The following is a 15,569-nucleotide window of genomic DNA, read 5'->3' on the forward strand; positions in this document are numbered from 1 at the left end:
TGACAGATGCAGCTGTGGATTATATACCGCACAACATTTCAGATGGACAGAGAGATGCTTTATGTTAGTGTAAACAGATGACATTTTGCTCATGGTCCCCAAGACATCTGGACTCAAGTAACAAAAAAATATTTTACTATTCCAAAGGTAAAAATACATTGAGCTTATAATAATATTGAAATGAATGACGAGGAAAACACCTTGGAGAGCCAATGAAGGTCTATACCCATAAAGATTAATATAATTCTTAGAAAAGACCGCCAACCAGGAAGATAAGAATTATGGGATTTTTATGCCAGCTGACAGCTCTCAATCCTACTGTCCTATTGGTTGCAATAGCCCCATCATAAAAGGGGAGCATTTAAGCCAGGGCATATTGACTAAAATGTAACAGACTTCTTCATTAAAATGTGTCAAGCAAGATACATGCATCTTCTCTAAATATTACACATTAAAACATTGAGCAGGAAGAGACTACTGCCATGAAATCACATATTAAAACTGTAAATATGAATATAAATTGCATAAATACAGATGCTCTAAACACGGCTATATCAAGCAAACAGAAATTTGAAAATTATCTCCCTTTATTTTAGTCGACATTACATGAGTTATTGTTAAAACTATACTAATCCTAGCCATAATCAGATTTGACAAGATAATGTTGTTATTTTTGACAAGTTGGCCAAAAACTGCACAATGTGGGGCCTCATCCTAAATAATTTGATCTAAAAGAATGGTAAGCAAGGCTGGTCAATGAGAGCATGTGCAAGGTCATTGACTGACCTAGAAATGGTAGGAGAGTTTGTTGACAATCTCCATTACAATCTGACTGTTCTGAAATGCACCGTTTTACTTATGGTTTCACAGATTTAAGTTTTATGCCTACAGGCAGATGCAAGAAAACTCAAGCTAAGATTTATAAGCATTATCTTTACTTATAGTGTGCTTATCACGGTCTATGGCTAGAGAAAATTCAGCTGTTCGTTTGGAAAACCTATTAAGAAAAGATTAATGAGCCAGGCAAGAAGTTAGAATGAATAGCAGAAGTGAGTGATATATATATTTATATATATTTAATTTTTTACGGCTTGTTCAAACACCAATAGGTATCCAAATTCTACAGGACTTCTGGGAGTCTGTTATTTACTTAAAGTACAGTAAGGCAAGGGCTGAAAGGGAAATTATATTTTTGGACATTATTTCTATTGTAATTTCAATTAACTGAAATCGTAAAAGGCTTTATACAGAAGTTATACAACAAATTGTTTCATAAATCAGTCTCTTTTAGCCAGCTTCTGTTAATCTTTCCTTTACATGCATTCTGAATGCCTTAAGCTGACTGTGGATATGAAAAATTAATAATGCTATGTCTTCCAATTTTTGGAAAATTGTGGCTCTTCCAACTGCAGTAGAACTACAATTCTTGCTGGCAGGACATACTGGGACTTTTAGTTTAAGAGTCACAGGCTGCCTAGCTCTTTGGATAACTGGCAAACTATATCATTATTAATTGGATTTGACACATGCAAAAAAAAAAAAAATTGTCCCATGCACACAATCAATTAAAATGATAAAAAAAATAAATGACATTTTTTTTTTAGTTTTAGTTTAACTTCTATGTACCGTTCACTAGCTCCGCCAGGGTCACCAATAGCTTTAATAGTCCCATGCTGCTCTGCTGTCCACTAAAATAACTCATCTGTTTTAAAGAGGCGGGGCAATTGATAATGCCCCTCCCCCTTGAACTTCGAATTCATGTTTAACGGAAAGCTAAGTGGGGAAGTTTCCCAACCACTCAGCAAGAAACAGCCAAGCAGTAAAACTGGGGAACACTACAGAACATAACTGCAGATGCGATTTCTATAACGACTTTACCAATGACTGAAAGCCCCAATGAGCATGCAGATCTATTTGTACATACCTACACGATTTACCTTTAGATCTGTGCTATTCATCTCTCATAACCATCTGCTGAATGGTGACTCTGCACAATACACGGCTGGTCGAAAGTGTATACACACTTCCACATTTGCTAGATATCGTTCCATTGTTTATTGTGACTTTTAGTCATTTTATAAAATTAAACAATACAATGTTTTATGATACCATAAAACATGATAGTGGTAGAGTACCCACTGATGTGATATCGGAACTAACAGTCGTGTATCATGTGATTGGCATGATAGTGTGTAACCAGCTTTAGAATACACAGCAGAGCGGAAGGTGACCACCAAACAGCCCAGTCTGTCAAATTTAGTTTTCTCATCAAATTACACTCAAAACTAAATGCTACCTTTTCTGAGTTATCCTATAATACCGTATCACACAAATATAGAATAAAATCTTTTGTTTTAAAAAAGGATTGTAAATTATTCCATATTAGGACAGAAATATGCATAATAGTGATCATAGATAACAGGAATCTGAGGATAAAACATCAATATATTTTCCACTATTATGGAAACAAAGATAATGGATCTAGGGATTGATATTTGAGAGGATTTGTAAGTAGAGAATTAAGCCAGGGAGCAGGAATGACTAGCAGGACCCTGGGTGCAGACATTACCATAATAGGCAGAGTAAGACATAAGACTCCAAATTACAGATCTCTAGTGAAAAAAAAAGAAAAAAAAAAAGAATTGGGTCATTTCTAGAGAAAGCAAATCTTCAAAGGAACATTCAAAAACGTGGACAAATTTTAATATTGGCTACTTAAAATCAGCTCTTTAAATCTTTCCCAATATGTTTTACACGTATCAAGAGATCCCAGAGAGGACAAAGAGGATTATGCAGTAATGTGTAGAATATATTTCAGAGCAAGTAATGCCCTGTACGAACTCATCTAGATGGGCATATTACAGCATTTTACCACTTCAGCATCTTCTCAGGGTTTTGCTTCCATCAAATTCTATACAGAAGAGGTTCAAGAAAATGCTTTGAAGGCGCCGATATGAACGAGAGCTAACTGAGGTTTCCAGCAATAATGCACAGGCCAAGTTTTAGATAAACATAAGCTGTATGCATAAGCGATTACTAGTTGTAAGCATAAGTGATTACCCAGTGTGTGCTCAAATATGAAAACTCCTAAAGTGCAACCCATGTGCATCCAAGAACAGTTAGATTTGGCTATGTTCCCAATTCCAGGAGCAATGATAGTAAAAAGTAAGTAGCAGTAACTTCTCCGTCACTGCTGTAGCTATTTAGAATAACATTTCACAAGAACAATACAAACAATTTAATTATGTCAAATATTTTGGTTTAAAATCATTTTCCAATAAGAATACAGAGCAACAATCCTGTAAGCATCAACGGAAAGGTCAGACAACAGTCCAGTTAGCGCGGTTGTCCTGCTACCTGCCAAATATAGTCTATATAAGTACCATGGACTCAATGATCTGCATGTGAAAAGTTCCTATCTAGTCTGTATACCAACTATAATTAAATAGCTGCAAAATTCTGCAGGAATTCTAATTGTAAACACAGAAGGAAAGAATATCTCATAGCCATCCTATACGTGGACAGCAGAATATTAAACACACTATTATATGCAGAGGTTTGTGGCTTGTTATGCGGATTTTAAAATTAGCTAGGTTGCCAAATCCAGCAGTGGCAGTATGAATGAAATTACAAAACAGACACTTGGCATATAGCAGATTCAGCAAGGTCAGGATAGCGATAAACTCTCAACTACACTTAATACGATTTTTAAATATGGCCTAAAAGATCCACAACCCCGACAGTCAAAAGTTAAAAAAATGAACCATGAGGGTAAAACACATTGTTCAGTGTTAGGCTGACATTACAAGGTACAAGTAATCTATTACCTCCCCAATCCAGTTAGGTAGGACAGATGAAGCTCCTCCCACACGTTTAGAACATCATCCTAATGGGATCTGATGCAGGTGAAAAGCAGCAGATATAGCAGGCTGGAGAAATCCCTGGGGTCAAGATGCCAATGTAACTAAAAATGACTACTGGTACCTCAGTTTTGGAAGTTATTTCTAGTGCTGTCCATGGATACATAGTGGGCCTGATGCACGCAAGTTGCAGTTTAAAAAGAAGCGCAAGAAACTTGAGCATAGTTCCGACTATACTCAAATCCAAGTGGATCTCAAAATGTGTTTCCATTTGAATCTGGGAGTAAGTACGCTCTGCCTACTTGGCTTACGTAGACAGACAGAACAGCATATGTGCAATATAAGATCACACCAGAACACATACAATAAAATATTCTATTATAAAAAATAAGAACAACTCTAAACAGTATAATTAATAAAAATATGGTTGGTTTAGATAAAAACTATTTTTTTACATTAAATACATAAATGAAAATGTTCTTAATGCATACTGTGCATACAATGCGTTTCTATGGTCTATCTTACTTGCATATACACGCTCTGTGGTAGCTAGTGGCACGTACACGTGTACTTTAAAAAAACAGAAAATGACTATGGCGTGCCAGTCATCACTAGCAGTTGGCACATACACCTCCCCTGTAACTGGTGCAAAGGATACAGCTGAAACAAAGCGTACCTACAAGAAACCCAGGACTTGACTTGGGGGTCGGAATGCCCTTACTGTACATGGCTTACGTTCATACGTCCTTGCCCACCCCTGTTCCACCCTTCAAGTCGCAGGCAGCCTTGTCATTTGCGTTTGGACATGAATTGCATGCAACTGCATTTGTTGGCGTTCGGTCCGTTTCTGAACACGTGCAGAGATATTTAACAGACGATACGACAAGCAACCGGACTTATGTCAGAACATGAATCAGGCCCACTGTACCTTCCCTGGCTCCAATAATAGGGGGAATTCAATTCCCCACGAAATAGCGTAGCGTTAAACTTATTACCGTTATTACATAATAACGGTAATAGTGCGCAGGACGTGTTACTTTTTACAGTAACACAGCCAATTGAATTCCCCCCCATAACCTTTGACATATATTAATAGCAAATAGTGGTTTTACTTGCTATTTAAATTTAAAAAGTAGTTGACATGTTAACTTTCAAATTTTTATTTGCTTCCAAATCAATTAAAGAAATTATTTTGAATGGTCTTGTTGAACTACCATAAATGAGGAACAAAGTATGTATGCAAGTTTATTATGTGCAAACCACTCTTTTGTTCTTGCCGTTGCAAAAATAGTTGTAGCAATTTCTAAAAGAGTAAAACTTTAGCAATCACTGTACTTACCAATGTCCCATTGCAACAACATTTGGTAATCATTTCATAAATGATGCAGATAATCCAATTCACTAGTATACAATTTGTTATAGAAGATAAAGGGGCAACAAAAAAGTATCCACAAGTTATGAACCAGAAATATAAAAAAATAAATAAATAAATAAATAAAGAATTGCTGATTTTTTCCAGTGGAAAGATTAGTGTGTCTGTAAATGCAGTTTAATATAGATCAGTCATGGTGCTCCAGATTACATAAAAAAAAAATATTCCCGATAATATATTGCTTGCCTGTATATTGTATTGGAAATAATGGTCATAGTACCTATAGAGCAAGTTGCCTACTGTTTTAATTAAGACAGTAGAGGGTAAATGTATCAAACAAAGGTTCTGGCAAATCAGCGTTTTACTGCGTTATTGCCGGCCATATTTAAATGGAAATTTAGTCAAAAGCAAGTTTTGGCGTTAATTATTCTCAGTTGTAAATCTGGCTGCCAATATCGCTGAAAATCGTCCTTTGGTACATATACTCCTAGGTCTACTATTCAATCTTTGGTTAAGCGCTATATATGGATGAATATATGGGAGTAAGTAGAGCTCACCTTCACAGGCCAAAATATAATTACAACCAAACACAAATAAAAGAACAAATTAACATAGAATACGTTTTAGATTTAATGAAAATCAGATAGTATAAACATATGGAGCATTTAATAATCCATACAGGGACAAGTTGATTCACACAACAGGGCTCTTACAGCTAAAGGGTCAGTGTAATGTGTCAAAAGATTTTCTCATTTTGTACAAACTTCAAGCCAGGTCACAGAGAAACAAGTTAACTTCTGATTTAAAATAAGGGGAGATATTCCTTAGAACAACATATTTTCCTAATGAACACTGGAATAATTACATCAGAACTACAATAAATGTGCAGAGCCATACATTGGGAAAGATGTAAAGAACCAACAAGCACAGTTCTGGACGTTCAGGAAGCATAAAACTGTGCATAACACGTAACAGGCAAGCTATATAAACAGGTCTTGTAAAGAGCATGCAGGTGGCAAGAAACAGAGACACACAGGTGGACGAGGTAGGAGCAGACAGTAAGACATGAAATAGGCGAGCCCTGCTCATGGAAGCTTGCAATCTAATGTAAACGTTATCTTATATGCTACTCCCTATTTCGCAGAAATATGTAAGGTGGACATTTATTGGTGAACAACTGAAAGATGTGCTACCCGTAGCATCCAACTGAAGGGTTGCTTTTGTTTTACAAACTGCAGTAGAAAATAAAATAATAATAATAATAATGGATTGTTAAAATTTTATGACTTTCTATGGATTACAATATATTTCCCTATGCACCGGTTTTCATAAAATGTCCCCCAGCAAGATAATTACTATTAGCCACAGCCATTAACTGTCAAGTGATGTCACTACAACCAATAGGAAACGTCCTTCCAACGAGAAGATGGAAAGAAGGCACCCAATTGGAAAAGAGAAAAGCTACGTAATTGTAATGGTATGTTCAGCAATGATCTTAACACAGAAAAAAAAAAAAAGATCAGCCTGGTTACACATCCATGCTTCCAGGGAATATGTATCAAGGAGGAGTTAAATCTTTAGTACTAGTATTAAAAAAATAAAAATAATAATAATTTTTTATTTCTTTTCTATAAAAAAAAAAAAAGTAACACATCCTCAAGGCAATATTTCGAAAACATTTGACACGTTAATGAATTTGCATACCATGCCAGGAGGAGGTCATAAACGGACGAGAACTGCATATTTTAAAGCTGACCTATGCTAGGTATTTGCTATCCATTCGTCTACTACACACGGTTTTACAGTTCTCAAATGTCTAAGTAACTGTACTTCAATACAATTTTTCAACCAACCAATACATTTACATTTTTTTTTTTTATAGAGATCTTTTTTAATAAGAACTATAAATATACTATATAAAAAAAGGTTCACACGACTATGTTACTCTTCTCAGGATGTAGCTACAGTAATAATCCAGATATAAGGCATATATGATATATTTTAATTATTGTAATCATACATTATGTTATTGTAAAGAGATCCGTCATCAGCAGTTTGGTGACATAACCAAAGGGATAAATAAAGGCAGCAGTCCTTTATGAATATGGTTTCTAAAGACCAATTTTATTCATCCCAACTTGAATGTGACAGGTGCCCTCTATTATGAAAGAGACTTTTGGTTACTGGGCGTCATATGTTCTTGACACACATTTTCAGTGAATAATCATTTTACAGAGAGAACCAAACACTTGCTTTATTAATTTAACGTACAAACATACCATGTATAAATCCTTAAATAAAATGAGGTTAATGATAAAACAATGCACCACAACGTACTGTACACAGACTTCAAAAACTAATGGTTCTGCAAGTGATTTTGTGTTGAATTATTAAACATTAGGCCAATGCTCTTTGGGCCTTAGTTAATTATTCATATTAGTACTCAGACACAGAATGGAGCATTTTTTTTTTTTAATAGGCAATTTCTTAGATATAAATAAGAGTCTATGGCGATTCTTTACTTGTATTTGAAAATAAGATGCATAATGTACCTTGGACTATGGAAAAGCATACTATGATAATGTAGAAAATAAACCAACACAACTTGTCTACACTGAAGCCTCTTAGGCCTTCACCAGTGATGTGTGTGTGTGTGTATGCGTGTGTGTGTGTGTGTGTGGGGGGGGGGGGGGGGTATGATACAGCTGGAACCTACACATTTAATGCTAAAATGTTACACTCCCTTATAAAGATACACGAGCAACAAGGATTATAAAGAATTGGGTATATGCATTAGAGAAACGCACAAATCTTTGTTTTATTACGGAATTCCAAGAATTCCATCTATTTCGTGAGGCTACCGACAGACATCAGTGCAAGGTTTCATTTACAACATTCAAACTTACAGTATTAGTATGGCGTATTTCTAAAGCTATCCAAGAACACCTTTTATCCATTACATAAACTACCACTGCACTGATAAGATCACAAAGCCCAAGACATGTGAAAGTAACATTTGCACATCCATTCTGTTCTTCGAGAGAAGATGGCCCTTTTGCTTATTGTAAAAGCGGCGTGACATCCATTAATGTGGAAAAGTCGATGGAAGCCACCATATATACCAGCGTTAGAATGGCACCGTTTGCTTTCGCACACAAAAGCAGCACAAACTGTCCTTGTTTATTTTTGAAGGTTCTGTCAACTAGGAGAACAGAAACAGAAAAAAAATGACATCTTTCATCCAGTCATCTCAACTAATAGCTAGATGAGGTTATAGCAGATGACCTCACATAAGTACATGCGATTCTCTTTTATTATGACTCTGTAAACCTTAAATGGGGATCCCACTGTACTTTGATCTATTGTTCTAAAGTGCAAATGCTGTTATGGTTTCCTACTGGGGCAGGCAACAGCTGCAGCCAAAGTATCACATACAGTGTGCCTTGGGCATGCTGGCTATGTCAACAGATTATCTTGCATTGAGCAGTCTAGACTGTTATTAATATGCAACTGATTCAAAGTACTGGCCTAGTAAGTTGTGCCTTTTTTCCAAAGGGGAGTGTAAAATCTTTATAATTATTAAAATGAGCTTGCTCGATACCCATGGCAGCATATGTAATCCTTAATGTGCACATAGAGGAAAAATCATGGGTAAGCATTGCTGAGAAACAATGAAAAGGTATGTTCACATTTATTCATTGTCATCTATGGACTCATGCTACAAGATGCCCACATCAAACAGAAAGAACGATCAAGATCAATGGATCTGTTGTATTAACCAACTGTTATGTAACATCCAACATTTAATTCTTCAATAGCCATAAAAATCACTGTGCAGAAGTTTACTAGAGTACACTTGTAATAGACACTGCTTAATAAAATACAACATGTTATCTAAGAGCATAACCAATAATACAAATAAACAATAAGGTACAGCCTTTGTCATTGCTTTCTAAATAACTTCTTTATGTTCTTTCCAGATATGGTTATATTTGCAATATCATGGCCATTCAACTGTCCTACTCCTTGCAGCATCACCAACTGTCAAAGAGATTACAATTTTTACCATTTGCCCCCCATTTTAAACTGGAAAGGGTGAAAACATATATTAACACTTGAAAGGAGTCTTACCTACAACACTGTATGTAGGACACACATCTAAGGCAACTCTTTTGTTTAAAACACTAAGTGACTTCCACAGCTCCTATTGTGCTACAATATCTCAAAGGATCACATAAAAAAAAACAAAAAACTATTAGCATTTTTTTTTACAAGCATAATAAAGGAGGAACAGGATAAAAAAGGAAAATGAAAGAATAAAAAAGGTTGTGTATGGTGATTTAACTAGATGCTGAATTTATTATTTAGTTATCTCTTAAAACTGACAGCTATATAACCACTACTGTGGAATAAGCCATGGCATTGTTTCTATGGCATATGATTAAGTATCAAGAGATTTCAGCTGAAATAAGAAAATTGCAGCATGTAAGAACAGGCTAGGTTTTGCTGATTAAGCATGATATTTTAGAACGAAAATCCGTGCACTATTGATAGACATGGGTGCAAGCAGACACCTAGGTCTTATGTTTTTCTCAATGACAAAATACACATTTGAAATGTAATATCTAATGGATTTAGTTGTTAAAATGGACTAAATCATTGTCAGCCTTTCAACTTATTCAACGCAATTAAATCCACATGGAGGCGAATAAAAAAAAAACTGATGCTTTTCTCGAATTGCCTGGTGATCAGTGACATTTGTAAGTAGCTGGTTACTATGAATGTGCAAGATGCCAGGGAATTTCCAAAAATGAATGTGAAAGTGAATGTGTGTGTATGCAGTTAAAGATTTACAGGATTAATTTAAATCATTCACCTGCTGCCAATTTTCCTCCAAAGATGGCATTGCTGAGAAGTAGCCCGTGTCGTGTACAATCTGGAGCTCCTGGAATATGCTATAACTAGCCAAAACATCCATGTTTGCAATGCAAGATAGGAAGAAAAAAAAATATTTATATAATCCTTGATTGCTGTCTTCCTACAACAAAGATAGGTCCAAAGTCCCGTTTTAGATGTTTTGATGCGCTTATTAGTCTGTACAAAAGCACAAGCAGCAACAGAATAAGTGCTGATCAATCAAACCCAATCATTTGAAAAATGATACTGGAGGTTTATATATATTACATATACAAAAGATATAGGAAAAACAATGAAAAAGTCAACATCCAATGTATTATTGGGATGCAAAAAAAATCCTTTGCAAGGCTGTGGGTGACTCCAGAGCTTGTACCAGGAAGAAAGATGCAAACTCACTGACATGAAATGGTCATCTATTTGTATACTACTGCTGCCTGCTCATAGATTCAATCTTTGCTCTCTATTTTAGGAGGAAGAAGTGGTTGCATTTTTTCTCCTCTCTCTCTCTCTATCCCCCCTTGCTTCTTGAGACTTTCTCTCTCCCTCCTCCTTCAGATCTGGCAGATGAGTAAACTCCACCTCTCTTCCTTCCTCACCCCCCTCCGTCCCCTCACTAGGCAAACTGCGCAGGCGCGAAAAATTCTTGGAAAAAGCTGCCACTCAGGAGAGCCTGTGACCATGTTAGGAGAACAGGGAGGGAAGGGGCGTGTCCTCACGCAGCAGGGGGATGTGACACAGCGACAGACCAGTTAGAAAGCCAAGCTCTTCCAGTAGGCGGGCAGCGGTGAGAAACGCACGCTTTGATTGGTTTACAGCAATCCTCTCGGCTGCCTTACAAGGCAGTGTAAGAAGAGCTATTTTTAGAGTCCTATATAAGCTGCAACATGTGCTAGCAGAGCTGCTGGGTGAGAGAAATGTGCAGAGGTTTCGTCTCAGGAGTTTGCTGAGTGCAGAGAAATAACCAAACTCTGGCTTTACCGCTAAACCTAGTATGGCTGCAAGCCGGGCATCCAGCAATTACATTGTACTGTTGTGATTACAGGGGTGTCTTGTGTAACCTGACAATATACTGTTCTGCTACGTTAGTGGGTAGTCCAGGGCTAGTCTGGAGCGGTAACACTCTAGTACTCACAGTAAGCTGTTCATGTAAGTACTCAGAGAAGCACACTGATTGCCTGGGATACAGATCAGGCTTCTCCATGGCTGCCCGAGAACGGAGGGTTTCTTAGCTGGCAGATACTTAGTTTCAAAGAGCAATTTTATTTTTGTGCAGATTTTGTCTCTGTGTGTTTTCTTTTGTTTCTTTAAAGTCACGAATCTAATCTAGCATCACTTCCCTTGTTTTGATGGAAGCAGGGCTCAGTAACTTCTTATACTGCAACTTTAAAAGAATAGTATTTAATTGATAAAACTGGGCAACCTTTGGGTTGTGTTACCGAATTGGGGTCTTTTAAAGGCACCTCTTTCCCAAACACTAACAGCCATGCCATTGGCCACATGGAACTCACCTGACACAAGTTAGAATGAATTAATGTAAATGGCTACAGAATGGGGAGCAGGAGAGTTGGGATTTAGGTATGGTTAAAAAAATATAATCCTCTGCACCTGTGCTCTATTGGCCATTAAAGAGAGCAAGGCATAAAACAAATGGGTAAATTTTATCCTGGACAAACCATGTTACAATGCAAGGTGTGCAAATTAATTTGTTATTTTTAAATGTAAGGAAAATAATTACTTTTTTTTCATGTAGCACACAAATGCTTGATAGATTTACTTTTACAATGCAATTTAAAGTTGATCTAGGACATGTCCTACCCCAAATTTACATCCCCTCCAATGCAACATGGTTTTGCCAAGGTGCAAAGTTACTCCTTTTTTTGTTTTGTTTTGTTTTAATGGCAAGGCCATATATATGTACAAAATCGTGTGTGCAAGAGGGGGTTACCTGCTTTGTATTAACAAAAAACATGGCTACTCTGCACTTGCCAAATACACAATTAATGCAGTTCTCACTCCTTTTCTAAATTAAAAATATATACACATTTCTTTATCATGCTAATAACATGATAATAGTAATGGGCTCAACAAATAAATGTTCATATTAAGGCACACAGTAGTGCCTACAGACCACTTCAAACATATGTAGACAGCTGCTTTCTTATGTGCTACTCCCCTCTGGAGTCAGCACACCTGTCTTCATTTCTGCAATGGAGGAGGAGGAGCTGCTGCTTTAGTAAACCAGCTCCTGTGCCCAATAAAAGTGGTCAATGGGCTGTCAACCCAAGGTATAGAGTATAAAAAAATAAATATAATAGACTTTTATGTTCTATGTTCTGTTGTACTTTTCTTGAGTGTTCATATACATGTCCTTTGAGGTCTTCTAGGGATACTAAAAGTCCTGTCTAAACTACGTTATTGGTCCCTAAATGTGAATAAGCAACATACCAAAAGAAACTGGATACTGAAAATGAAACATTGGATTATGCCATTGTCCATCCATGTGCAGAAGATGAGAAGAAACATAATCTGAGAATTGCATTCACCATACATGAGTGAATAGACAAGTGCCCAGCACCACTTGTCCATATTTATGGAATTAGAGTAAATGTTGAACATTAAGGCCTGCAAACAGGACCAGTAAAGATGGGACTATGGACGGCTGCATATAGATCAGGGTTTCCCAAACCCAGTCCTCAGGGCTCCCTAACAGTGCAGGTTTTCCATATCTCCTTGCTGGAGCACAGGTGTATTCATTACTGACTGACACATTGTAACAGATCCACAGGTGGTCCTAATTATGTCACACGTGATCCAGAAAACCTGCACTGTTAGGGAGCCCTGAGGACTGGGTTTGGGAAACCCTGATATATATAGACCATAAACTCATTCTGTGACCCAGATATTTAGATATTCTACGTTGTTCTATAGTTGTAGATGGTATTTAATTTTGGAGAAGGCAAACAATCTAGCAGCTACCACTTATATTATTAAACAAGCATGGAAGCTGAAAACAGTAAATATTTTATGGCTTTCTTTCATTGTTGAATAAAACAGAGGTACTCCCATGATAAATACTTGTTTGAAAAGTGAAGTCAAGCAAACTTTTGCTGTTTTTTTATTGTTGGCCATTAAAACATTATTAACCACACAAACATACTACACAACATATTTTATCATACTTTCACCAGTCTTTCATTAGGCTGTGTACAGGACATGTTTGTTTAGAGTGTAATTCAAGCACTTTGGTTCAGATATGCTCCGATGGCATGGTTAAAGGGTGTCTACAGCCACCTAGCTGGGATTATATTAAAAAAAAATGCTCATTAAAATGTGCTGGACGTTTTGTTTAAAAAACTAGTTACAGGTATGAAAACTTATTTTTATTAATAAGATAAAAAAATACCATCTTGGAGTCTATAAATAATATTTAGTTTTAACTCATATTTATAAAAACAAATCTACACAGACTGCCAAATAAAGGTTTCTTATGTGAATGTTTAAGGCTTGTTCCGATATCGGTGATGAAGTGCATACAGTAATCAATGACCCCAATACCTGCTCTATTTCCAGTAGAGATGGGCGGGTCCGGTTCTCCGAGAACCGAACCCACCCGAACTTTGGGTATCCGAGTACCGAGCTGAGCAGCTCGGTACTCTCCCGCCAATTCCGAATCCAAATCGAGGCCGAACGTCATTGTGACGTCGTCGGATCTCGGGACTCGGTTCTCGCGATACTTCAACTTTATAAATACACGCCTCCACAGCAATCCATCGCCATTTGACAGAGGGAGAGAGCAGGGTGTAGTCATAGGCTAATTAGAGCAGGGACAGAGAAAGAATACAATATTGTTCTTGCAATTGCTCTAACCAAAATCGCTAGTGCAGAGAGGAGGATAGAGGTTTATTATTTTTTCTTCATATTTGGCACTCCCCAGCGCTTTTGGGTTGTCCCCCATAATTGTGCATTAATATTTCTGGCTGTCAAAAGTCATATCTGTCAGCAGTATCTACTCAATAAATGTTAGCACTCCTCAGTGTTTTTGGGGTGTCCTCTCTAATTGTGCATTAATATTTCTGGCTGTCAAAAGTCATATCTGTCAGCAGTATCTACTCAATAATTTTAAGCACTCCTCAGTGTTTTTGGGGTGTCCTCTCTAATTGTGCATTAATATTTCTGGCTGTCAAAAGTCATATCTGTCAGCAGTATCTACTCAATAATTTTAAGCACTCCTCAGTGTTTTTGGGGTGTCCTCTCTAATTGTGCATTAATATTTCTGGCTGTCAAAAGTCATATCTGTCAGCAGTATCTACTCAATAAATTTTAGCACTCCTCTGTGTTTTTGGGGTGTCCTCCCTAATTGTGCATTAATATTTCTGGCTGTCAAAAGTCATATCTGTCAGCAGTATCTACTCAATAATTTTAAGCACTCCTCAGTGTTTTTGGGGTGTCCTCTCTAATTGTGCATTAATATTTCTGGCTGTCAAAAGTCATATCTGTCAGCAGTATCTACTCAATAAATGTTAGCACTCCTCAGTGTTTTTGGGGTGTCCTCTCTAATTGTGCATTAATATTTCTGGCTGTCAAAAGTCATATCTGTCAGCAGTATCTACTCAATAATTTTAAGCACTCCTCAGTGTTTTTGGGGTGTCCTCTCTAATTGTGCATTAATATTTCTGGCTGTCAAAAGTCATATCTGTCAGCAGTATCTACTCAATAATTTTAAGCACTCCTCAGTGTTTTTGGGGTGTCCTCTCTAATTGTGCATTAATATTTCTGGCTGTCAAAAGTCATATCTGTCAGCAGTATCTACTCAATAATTTTAAGCACTCCTCAGTGTTTTTGGGGTGTCCTCTCTAATTGTGCATTAATATTTCTGGCTGTCAAAAGTCATATCTGTCAGCAGTATCTACTCAATAAATTTTAGCACTCCTCTGTGTTTTTGGGGTGTCCTCCCTAATTGTGCATTAATATTTCTGGCTGTCAAAAGTCATATCTGTCAGCAGTATCTACTCAATAAATGTTAGCACTCCTCAGTGTTTTTGGGGTGTCCTCTCTAATTGTGCATTAATATTTCTGGCTGTCAAAAGTCATATCTGTCAGCAGTATCTACTCAATAATTTTAAGCACTCCTCAGTGTTTTTGGGGTGTCCTCTCTAATTGTGCATTAATATTTCTGGCTGTCAAAAGTCATATCTGTCAGCAGTATCTACTCAATAAATTTTAGCACTCCTCTGTGTTTTTGGGGTGTCCTCCCTAATTGTGCATTAATATTTCTGGCTGTCAAAAGTCATATCTGTCAGCAGTATCTACGCAATGGATTCAAAGCAGTCCACATATGATCTAAATGAGCAACCAGGTTCTGTCACCAGTCCTGATGTTAGTGTTCCCAGTACGTCATCTGGCCAAGGCGATGTCAAACA

The 15,569-nt window shown here is 37.0% G+C and overlaps 1 protein-coding gene across 2 annotated transcripts in view; it reads right to left on the minus strand.

Moving 5' to 3' along the window:
- KLF7 (KLF transcription factor 7) overlaps window positions 1–10,717 on the minus strand; it is a 92,869-nt gene extending 82,152 nt beyond the window's left edge. For both annotated transcript variants that reach the window (XM_075180221.1, XM_075180220.1), the window contains exon 1: window positions 10,109–10,717. In XM_075180221.1, coding sequence (XP_075036322.1) covers window positions 10,109–10,210 — 102 coding nt within the window. In that variant the 5' untranslated portion in view covers window positions 10,211–10,717. The remainder of the gene's footprint in view (window positions 1–10,108) is intronic.
- Window positions 10,718–15,569: the final 4,852 nt, after the last annotated feature.

The sequence above is a fragment of the Mixophyes fleayi genome, chromosome 7, assembly GCF_038048845.1.
Source record: "Mixophyes fleayi isolate aMixFle1 chromosome 7, aMixFle1.hap1, whole genome shotgun sequence".
Taxonomy (NCBI): domain Eukaryota; kingdom Metazoa; phylum Chordata; class Amphibia; order Anura; family Limnodynastidae; genus Mixophyes; species Mixophyes fleayi.